General features: G+C 34.6%; 1 protein-coding gene across 9 annotated transcripts; it reads left to right on the top strand.

Moving 5' to 3' along the window:
- The first annotated feature begins 1,484 nt into the window (after nucleotides 1–1,484).
- LOC114304824 (CBL-interacting serine/threonine-protein kinase 9-like) lies at nucleotides 1,485–8,222 on the top strand. 9 transcript variants are annotated; one of them, XM_082874777.1, is made up of 7 exons: nucleotides 1,485–1,710; nucleotides 6,048–6,381; nucleotides 6,568–6,639; nucleotides 6,867–6,974; nucleotides 7,137–7,217; nucleotides 7,808–7,861; nucleotides 7,981–8,222. In XM_082874777.1, the coding sequence occupies exons 3-7, from the start codon at nucleotides 6,571–6,573 to the stop codon at nucleotides 8,095–8,097; spliced, it is 429 nt and encodes a 142-aa protein (XP_082730903.1). In that variant the 5' UTR covers nucleotides 1,485–1,710; nucleotides 6,048–6,381; nucleotides 6,568–6,570; the 3' UTR covers nucleotides 8,098–8,222. The 9 variants fall into 9 exon arrangements, 7 of the variants coding, with proteins under 7 accessions (XP_082730903.1, XP_082730908.1, XP_082730906.1 ...); XR_014333083.1 differs by having other exon boundaries at nucleotides 1,511–1,710; nucleotides 6,062–6,381; nucleotides 7,137–7,273; XM_082874780.1 differs by having other exon boundaries at nucleotides 1,511–1,678; nucleotides 6,062–6,381.
- The last annotated feature ends 2,643 nt before the right edge of the window (nucleotides 8,223–10,865 follow it).

Here is a 10,865-nt window from a genome sequence, read left to right as displayed (position 1 = left end):
ATGACGTGCAGTTGATTGGGTCATTAGAAGCATATCCCAATATCTACGATGAGGTTGGAGTTGTTAACGGAGTCATTCCTTTGAACAAGTTGAGACTTTATCTAACCGAGACTGATGGTGCAGAGGACGAGTTTCGGAGGAAATTTGCGCTGTACGTCTTGGGGGCCATGTTGTGTCCTACCACAATGACCGCCTTGAAGCCATCGTTCATTCATGCCGTGAAGGACGTGAATGGTATGTGAGCTTGTAATTGGGCAAAGTTGACACTGCAATTCCTTCACAACGGTGTTCGCAAGTATAAAGGCCATCGCGGTGCAACTGGATGTGTTTTCCTGCTAATGGTATGCCAATAACTCGATTGTTTTTCATTCCCCCGTTCATATGTTTCATGCATTGTTCTATCATGGTTCAACAAATTGGCCTTGATTGGGACATACAATGTTACCTGCTTTGTGAGTATGACAAATAACACTCTTACTGACCAAGTATGGTACTCGCAGAAATATATTTTCTGCGACTACTGTCATGAATTTAAGAATAAAGAGTACAGGGCAAAAAGTATGACGGACCTCAATGGAAGAACCAATTTGCCTACGTTGCGAAGAGGGGAACATAATTGATTGATCTTCATCGGTTTGGAATAATCAATCAAACACAGAATGACACAGGAAATATTATACACATTTGTGGGCAGAGTTGAAGAAGAATATACAGAAGAAACCTTGGTAGGACCATTACCAAACCAAACGTATTGATTCTGGGAAAGGTCTTTTAGGTTGCAGCCATTCATATATACAAACATGTACATAACTTTTTTTTCTTGGTTTCATCAAGAAAGTCCTTGGTTTGTTGTACATTTTTTTTTCCAAAAAACATTGCATGATATGTGCCTATAAAGTTGACAACATCGTAAACAAAATCGGTATTCTATCACTACTACAAAAATAGTTAAAGATCACACTTTGACAAATAAAAATATCTCACTTTTATTGAAAGTGTGATAAAAAAAATTAGATTGATATTTTAATAATACTTAATTTGATTGAATGTAATAATATTTATTTTTTATTTCATTTTTAAATTAAATGTGATTATATATATATTTTTTATTCACACCTTTTAATTAATGTGATTGTAGATTGTTTTGAATAGATTGTTTTTATATAATAATATATCCCAAACTGGTGCCTTTTTTTCTTCCATTACTCTCAGCTAGAGCTGGGCATTGGGTTATCTGACCCGTCCAAACCGCCCTACCCAATCTGATCCGCACATATATGGGCGGTTTCACAAATACATTAGAGTTGGATGCAATTTGAATTTTAGCTGATTTTCAGGTTGTGGGCGGATTGCGGGTTTGAACCGCACCCGCCCAACCCGCCCCGCATTAACAATTTTTTTATTTTATTTTAAATATTTCAAATTTGGACCGTCTTTTTTTTTTGGCTGAATAATCTGGACCGTTCGACTTTTCATCTTCTTCTACACCCAAACAAACAAAAACCCTAATGAATCTAATCTCTCAAACTCAAAACACAGCGCAGCTCTCACTCTCTCTCTCATCTCATCAGTCCCTCTCTCGTTTTTCATCTGGACCGATCAACCTCGCAAGAGATCGACTTTGTCTCATCGCAAGATCGACCAATCGACTCACTCTCTCATCGCACCAATCGACCTCGTAAGATCGAATCTTTCTCCAGCAACTCTTATGTATGCGTCTCTCTCTCTCTCTCTCTCAGACTTTTTGTGGGCATTCAGATCTATGTCTCTCTGACTCTGTTTTTTTTTTTTTTTTGTTCATCAAATGAATCAATGGCTATTGTGTAAATTCTTGATCTAGGAAGAAAGAGAGATTCTGAAGTGTTGTTAGGTCTGTAAAAACATGAATCTTGAGATTGTGATTGTGATTGTGATTTTCATACACTGTAAAAACATGAATCCTCTGATACTGGTTCTGGCAATAGCTGCTGGAAGCAGACATCTATAATTCCAAATCTTGAATTTGAATGCTTTGATACTGATATTCATGAAGATTTGTATAAGCTTATTAAAATAAGAAGAATATTTCTTATTAACTGTTTCTTGAAGCCTGAACTCCAGTGTATTTGCTTCTTTTCTTGTGGTTTCTGGATAACCAAACAGACCATGGATAAGTTTGGGAGATGTTATTTGATTGGTCAGTAAAAGGGTGCTGAAGAAGTAATGTCGTTTTTATTAGTTTCCTGAAAATGATGGCGCATGCTTGTTATTCAAAACAAACTATAAATAAATATATAAATAAATGAGAAAAAAAAATTGGCCTTTATTTTCTTTTGTTTATTATCTTTAGATTTTGCTTTTGCCTACAATTTGAGTCCAATTTGTTTCTAAATGTGTTTACTTTTTCCTTATCTATTATATGGTGGAAAGCCTGAGGGAATTTGATTTGTTCCCTTGCTTTGTTTGATTTCAGAAAACAGATTGGGAAAAGAAATTGAAAATTCGAATTTAAGATTTCCTCATTATTGAAGACCTTAGAAAACCTCAATCCTCTCTCAAATAACTCTAATGGTAATCTTTTATATGGCTAAGTATTTTAACAGGACATAACTAAATAGAACCTATAATGCAGAATTTCCTTGGTTTTGGTGATTCCGTTGTTTTTCTTATTTTCCTCATAAATGGCTGACATCATAGCCGCTGCAACAACTCAAACATTACTTCAGATTTCATTTTTTTCCGTTGAGAAAACTCAAGAAAAACAGGGATGGGAAGAATAATATTTCTAAAAGATAGATGTTAAATCTCACCAGTGGGAGGCAAAATATTCTTCAACAAAATGAAGATAGCCTCTTCAGGACTGGGCTTAATCCTCTTTCGCACCACATACACAAACTGACTGACAGTCAGATCAGCAGGAACCAAGTATCTACTAATTATTTTATGGTTTCTTCTATAATGAATTGTCTTATGAGGGTGGGATTTCATGTTTTATGCAATATGTTTTGTTTTTCTTTTCAGTAGGGTATTTTGTAAATTTGAACATGGGTGGCGCAATTGTCTGCTAGTTTTTTTTATTCAAATACAATTATTATTTATGTAAGAATTAATGGGCTTATTTGAGGTAATTGTTTTCATATTAATGTCTGTATTGATTGAAGTTTTAATCCTTCTAGTCTCCAATTGTCTGCTAGTTTGTGATTCAGGTACAATTATTATTTGAGTGCTCTTTATTCCGAATTTTTTACGGTAGAGGGTACTGACACTGAGTACATTTTCCTGTTAAGAATATTTGGTTTTTATCCTCAATTATCAAATTTTTGAAGTCTCACTTTCTAGTCTAAGATATATGTAATTTACAGATATTGCACTTGTGAAAGAGTATTGGCTAATTGAGTGGGTCCAATTGAGTTTTAGTGTCAGAGTCAGCTCAAAATACTTTTTTTTTTCTCTCCCCCCCGTTAATGGTTCTTTGTCATAATTTTACTTCTTGCTCTTTGATTTATTAGTTTTTGCTTGGTTTGTTCATCTTGACTATCAAAGTAATCATTGTCAAGTGAATGTGCATGGAACCAGATCAATAGAGTTGTAGTATTAGTTTGAGCTGAAAGTTCATCAGTTCTTTGTTACTTATCTAGGTTGTGATCTTTACTTATTAGTCTTTTGAATGAGTTTGTTTCAATATTTAAATTTGGTTGTTTACTAAGTATCTTTGCATGCTGGTGCTCTAATTGATTAGTTATGTATGGTGCCTTCCCAAACCAAGCTTTTTAGCCCAGGCTAAAATAGCCAAAAAAGCCAAAAAGCTAACCCACTTCCCAAACGAAGGCTATGTATATCACCTTTCATCTCTTTAGGTGGTTTCTGAAGCCGTAAGTTGAAAATAATACCAAAACTGCCTCAGGATCAAATAGTCATGAAGGCCTATAAATATGAGACTAATGCCCATAACTTTTTTATAATATATATATATATATATATATTATATTGGTGCTATAGTTATGATGCTTTAGGCAACCTTGTGAAGAGATTTTAAATTCATAAGTTCTAATTTGGGGACCAAATTAACAAAATTTGAGTCTATAGTTGCTCTTTAAAAGTTTTTGTTATAGGATAATTTTCAACAAAATTAGAGCCAAACTTCAGCAGTTTTTTTTTATTTATAAAAAAAGTGTTTAAAATCAGTTTTTAGAAACATTTTATCAAATTTGACAGAACATTTCACAGTAAATCTATAGTAGTTTTCTCAAGCTAAAAGGTAGCTTTTTGGAAACAAGAAGTGCAGTAGTGCACTGCAGTGGGGTCTCTGAGCCAGAATTATTGAATTCTCTTTTGGATAGAAAGCTTTATTAGTAAAAAAAAGTAACAAAAAACACAACCCAAGGGACAGACTCAGAGAAGCATGTTAAAATGTTCTGAGGTTCAATCATCATATGACCCAAAAGAGGATGCTTTTGAATGGATGGGGTGGGATTTTCAATTCCAAGGATGTGGAAATGAAAATGATTTCCATAACAGACTTCATTGATGAAAGCATTGTTTGTTTATTTGAAATGGGAATCTAGTGTTCATTTGGTGGTAGACAAGAATTGTAATCTCTCCTATGTACTGTTTGGTGGGGATGAAAAAAAATTTAAAGTCCTATGTAATGTTTGTTTATTTTGACATCTATAAAGTTGTTCTTACCTGGATTTTAGTTTATTCATTTTTAGTTCTTACTAAAAAATGCTCCATTTAGATTGATATATAAATCTTGGTATTATTCAGTAATTAGCCTTACTAAAAAAAAATAGTTTAATTATAATATTTCATAGTGTCATGTATATAATTTCTATGTATCAACAAAAAAATTTAGGTTGTTAGGGTTACTTGAGTTATGAAAATTCATGCGCAAATTGCCAATTTAGTTCCAATTGTATTTTGTTCTTTAATTGCCAACAAAAAAAACCCAAGTTGCACCCTCACCTCTAGTTCCAATTGTATTTTGTTCTTTAATTTTTTAGAAATTGCCAATTTAGTCCAACTGAACAAAAATCAAGCATAAAAGGATATATTTAAGAGAGAATAGACCATTTCATAATAGATGCTAATTTTTAATACATTGGGACATAAGGCTTAGTTTGGTTTGATTTATGCTTTAAATTTACTGCTATTGACAAATGTGTGAATGACTAGATGAATATAATCTTTTTTATTGAAATAAGTTTGCATTTGTTATCATGCTTTTGCTAAGGCAGTCAACTGGTCAATAATTTTGAGAGGTTTCTTTCTTGTCTAAATCATACTCGTAATTACCACCAATTTTTCATCATGTACCTATCATATCCAATAACTATTACAATAATTTTGTACCTTCATCAAACTATAAATGGCTAATCAGTTTACTCAATCATCAAACTATTCAAAAATTCAGAACACCACTCACACCACTTGTCCTATATATAAAGTATACAAGTTGTTTAGTGTGAATTATTTGTCACACTCTTTGCATTAATTGATTCAATATTTTAAAACTCAACAACCCTTATTTCATATTTTTTATTCGTAAATTACAAATAGTGTGTATATATATGTATGTATATATGTGCTATTTGTAATCAACTTTTTGGAAGTTAAGTGGAAGATAATGGACTAGCATTGCAATTTAGGGAAGATAAGAAAACTGTTGAAGCATTTCATTAACATGCTGTGTGCATGAGACTTGTTTGGAGAAATTAAGGGGGGCTAGCAAAAACATGCCTTTGGACTTTGCAATTAGTTTTAGATAACACACAAAGTGATAAAAAAAAGTAAAAAAAATAAATAATAAATAACTAAATACACCGAGTTATAAATGTTTCATAACACAATATCGATGCACATGCTCTTTCATGCACGTTTTGAGTTTTGGTTTTGCTAATGCTGTCATTCTTGGTGTGATGTTTGTTAACATAGTATGTTTCCCTCTTGTTTTTTAGTTTTTCATTTGTTGAATTGTGTTTTGTTGGTATAACAAAACAACTATCCAACACCTTTGATTATAAAAAAAAAAATTTAATGAGTGGGAAGTCGTGTATTTATGTTGACAGATTTGATGATGCAGTGGCAGCGGCTCAAAGAGCAGCACGGCTGGACTTAAGCAGCAAGGAAGTGAACATGGTGGTTAAGAGGACACGGGCGGTGGCAATGGCTCGGTCCAACGGTAATGATTTGTTCAGGGGATAAAGATACTCAGATGCTTGTGTTGCATATGGAGAGGGACTCGACCATGACCCCTACAACTCGGTGTTGTTGTGCAACAGAGCCACTTGCAGGTCCAAACTTGGTCAATTTGAGAAAGCAATCAAGGACTGGACTGCTGCCCTTAATGTGCGCCCATCTTACAGGAAAGCTAGATTAAGAAGAGTCAATTGCTATGCTAAGGTAACTAACTAACTACTAGTAGCCTATCCTATATGTCTATTTGTTGCAACATTTTTTTGAGTTTTTTTGATATTTATGAGCAGCATTTAAAATGAATTGAATGCTCTTCGCACTACTAGAAATATGATGGTCTAAGTGCTTCATGTTTTACATGTTAACGCATCCTTTTTCTATGCTTGAAAATAGGTTATGGCAAGCAAGACAAAGATCTACATTGTGCTCGAGTATGTTGGCGAGGGTGAGCTTTTTGACAAAATAGTAAGGCATTGTTTTTTGAGCTTCTACTCTCTAAGCACCTATAATTTCATTCATAATATAATCAATTGTGTAATGCATTACATCTTAATTTAGGCATTTGCTCATGTCATGCTTACCATTTTGTTGTGGTAATGTGTGTTATATTGAGGCTCATTTATGTAAATCGTGTAGGTACCGAGTCTTGTATTTGTCTGATAATATTCCCTTATTGACCCTTTTATAACTAGGCCAAACTAGGAAGACTTAAAGAGGATGAATCTAGGAGATATTTTCAGCAGCTCATCAATGCTGTAGACTACTGCCACAGTAGGGGCATGTACCATAGAGACTTAAAGGTTTAACAAACTTTCTTACATGTTTCATTGATTAATTAATGTATTTATTCTAATTTTTTCCAATAAAAAAGAATTTATTATCTAACAGTAATTTGGTTTCTTTGGCTATTTATTCGACCATGACTCTGAAATTTGCATTACCCTGCATTACATCTTTTGCAGCCCGAGAATCTGCTTCTAGACTCATTTGGTGTTCTCAAGGTTTCAGACTTTGGATTGAGTGCATTTTCCCAGCAAGTGCAGGTAAGTATTATGTGAGTTTGCAACAATTTACTCATCTGAGAGCAGATTTTTAGCAGGTGGGTGTTTAATAAATTGAACGTCAAATTTTTAAAAGTAGCAGCACTGAGTCAATTTTGCAGCCTATTTGGTTTACTAAAATCACGTAGTCCAGAAACTACCTTTCCGGCCAGGAGCAGTGCCCTGCGCTGAAAGGAATTCCTCAGGAATAATGTGGCCATTAGTTTTTCTTTTGTCCTTCAGTAGCTTGTTCATTTCTTGTTTCTATTAATTTGGAAATGAACTTTTTTTTATGATTTGTGTCTTTCCTTTCCCTCTTTTTATATTAGTTTCCCCAAATCAAGGAGGCAGTTTAGTTTTATTAGTTGACTTCTTCATAAGATTCTGTATTATGCATCATCTAGATTTCGACACTTTGAAAACATTCAGTGACTATTTTTTAAGACTTGATCTAATCCGCATTGAGGTTATATGATCTCAATATCATTCAGACACGTAAGTTGTGGATTGCCTTGAACCTAACCCTCATTCATCAATATAAGTTGGTGTTGTGGCTTTGCTTAATCAAAGACTGACTACCTTTTTTACTGTAGGAAGACGTGCTGTTTCACACTGCCCGTGGAACCCCAAATTATGTTGCTCCTGAGGTATCAATTATGATGTCATGGAAATGGATGGTCGCTTTGATGCAATTTTTTTTCCTTTTCTTATTAGTTTCTTGCATTTGTGATACTTCTTTCTTTCTTTTTTTTCCCTTTTCTATCAGGTGCTCACTGCTAAAGGTTATGATGGTACAGCAGCCGATGTATGGTCTTGTGGGTCATTCTGTTTGTTCTTATGGCTGGATACTTACCTTTTGACAAGCCGAACCACATGGCTTTGAAAGCATTCAAGCACTTAATTTTTTAATATATGTAATCACAGTTAAATTTTTTTTATTAATTTCTTTGTATATACTTTTGAAAATTTAACTTTCATTTATGAAATATATGATGTTATTTCATTCAATATATGGTTGTGATTCAAAATATAGTATATAGTGTGTATCACATTATTCAAATGCGCGTACAAAAATAGTATTGATTATTTTTCAAATATGTCGATTTTTTTTTTTAAAATTTTATCACAGGTTTTATTAGTTATTAATCACACTTAAAAGATGTGATCTAAATATTTTTAATCACATTTAAAATGTGTGATCTAAATGTTTTTAATCACACTTAAAAGATGTGATCTAATGTGATCTAAATATTTTTAATCACATTTAAAAGGTGTGATCTAAATGTTTTTAATCACACTTAAAAGGTGTGATCTAAATATTATTAATCACACTTAAAAAGTGTGATCTAAATGTTTTTAATCACACTTAAAAGGTGTGATTTAAATATTATTAATCACGCTTAAAAGATGTGATGAAATCATTTTTTAATGACACTTAAAAAGTGTGATTAAAAATGACCCTTTTTAATCACACTCTCAAAGACCACACTTTCATAAAACTTAAAAAGTGTGATTAAAAAATATACATCACACAAAAAAAGTGTGATCTTTATCTGTATTTGTAGTAGTGTATGTACGTTCCGGTGCAAAATTGAGAAGAATGAATGTCATTGTTACTGAATATAGTTGATTTTTGTGGGAACAATAAATTAATTATGGTGTGCCCCTTAATGTCCACAACTATTGTACCTTGATTGTGTTTGTCTGAGCTCGACAAGTACATCGGCTACAATGCGGTCCACGCCTCAGCTTCATGATTGGGGTGATACCCAAATACGGGAGACGCTGCGACGTATCAGAAGGAAGCGAAATTTTCCAACATTTGCGGTAAGCACTCCAACCACTGTGCACATTTCACACCATCGACCCACTTGTCTTCAACATACAATGTCAGACTTCATTTATGCGTTTCTATGATTAGGTGGAGTTTGATTACAGTAGCGACGAAAGCGATGCCGATGATGCTGACATGGATGCATGCCATGTTGAGAACCAACAAAAGGGACAGTACGATGAAGTCCGTATGAGCAATTTAGAGTCTGACATTTGCGAACTGAACGAAATGATGAAACAAGTTCTCCACAACCAAACAGATTTAATGGAGATGTTGCGACATTTCCAAGGCAAGCAAGTTGTTGACAATGACAAGGTAATCTATCCAATCATTACGCAATTTTGACACAGTTGAGCCATATCATTTGAAGATGATTTATAAGACTAAGTTCACGAATGTGTATGTATGATTAGGTGGAAGGCAATGATATGTGTATCATTAACCTCTCCTTCAATGTTGCTCAATTGAAGGAAATGCTGAAGCAACTGCTTCAACGTTTCAGTTTGGGATGCAATGAACTGTTCACTGAACAAACCAATTTAGGTGAACTGAAGCAAATGCTACACCACCTCATCGAAGGTATATTCTCTAGACCACAACTGGCAGGCATGGACAAATAGGGTGTGGACCCTGCTGTTGAATTTGAGGCGTATGACGATGGCGTGGTGAAACCATCTGACGAAGTTAACCCAATGGAGTGTAATATTTCAGATGTACAAGGGGTGGATCACCAGCAACAGAATTTGAAGGGAACCTTGGCAAGGGACAAAAGTCATTTCCATGATGGGCACAAGGTGAACATCGAAGAAGGTGGGGACAACCAGGAGAAGGGAGGCCTTCAGTCGGAGGAAACATACAAAACTGAAGATAAATACACTCTTGACCTTCAGTCAGTGGGCGTCATGAACGTGGTGTGCGATGTGCATACTTCTCCTACTAAGCTTGGCCAACCATTGGGAGCAATTGGAATCGTTAGAGGAAGGAAAAGGAAAAATGCGCGGAAGTGGAGTTCAAGCCACTGAGGTCGAGGATATGCAATTGTGCATCGATAGCAAAACAAATAGTGGAGTTGACGACTTCAGTTCACCTGTGGATGTTGATGGTGTGAATAAGGTGAACAAGGTATAAATACTGCCTTTAACGCCCCACAAATTCTGAATACCCAATTCATGCCCACATCAATAATGTGAATCACTAATTTTACAATCATCTGTGTTGTATTGTACTAGTTGTCAAACAATTGCATGTTTGCAGTTATGACTGTTGGCATATGTTTGTACACATTTCTAACAAACTCCGCACCAAACATCACAAGTTGGGAAAACTCTGAGGTTCACAGTTTATACATCATTTCACGTTCTTTTTTATGACTACTGACCTTGTAATGTAAGCTTCAATTTTTTTATGAAATGTGTAGCGTTAGTTGGCTGTTTATTTTTGTAGGACTCGTTGAGGATGTTGGACAGCAAAGGGTTGTTATTGGCGGAGGAACAAATACTTCTTGACTATGTATTTGACGATAGCAAAAATAAAATGTATTGTTTCATTCAAGTACTTGCAAATTTTAAATGACAGTCCACTGTGAAATAACTATCGTCCTAAGGATCATTATTGCTTGTAGGGACATTGTTGTTTCCATGAATCTTCATGGACGAGCATATGAAGTTGGTACCCGGCGTGACATGTGCACGCTCAAACCAGTGTCGTGGCTATTCGACACTGTAAGTGTTGGCTGTGCACATATGAATCTGCGTTTTTTAGTACCCCTGAACTCAGAAACCTTTCTAATCAACTTGCCTTGTGTCTTACATATAATG

The sequence above is a fragment of the Camellia sinensis genome, chromosome 6 (assembly GCF_055761805.1).
Source record: "Camellia sinensis isolate YWXY chromosome 6, ASM5576180v1, whole genome shotgun sequence".
Taxonomy (NCBI): Eukaryota; Viridiplantae; Streptophyta; class Magnoliopsida; order Ericales; family Theaceae; genus Camellia; species Camellia sinensis.
The sequence above is the reverse complement of the archived record's forward strand: the minus strand, read 5'-3'. Positions and strand labels throughout refer to the sequence as shown.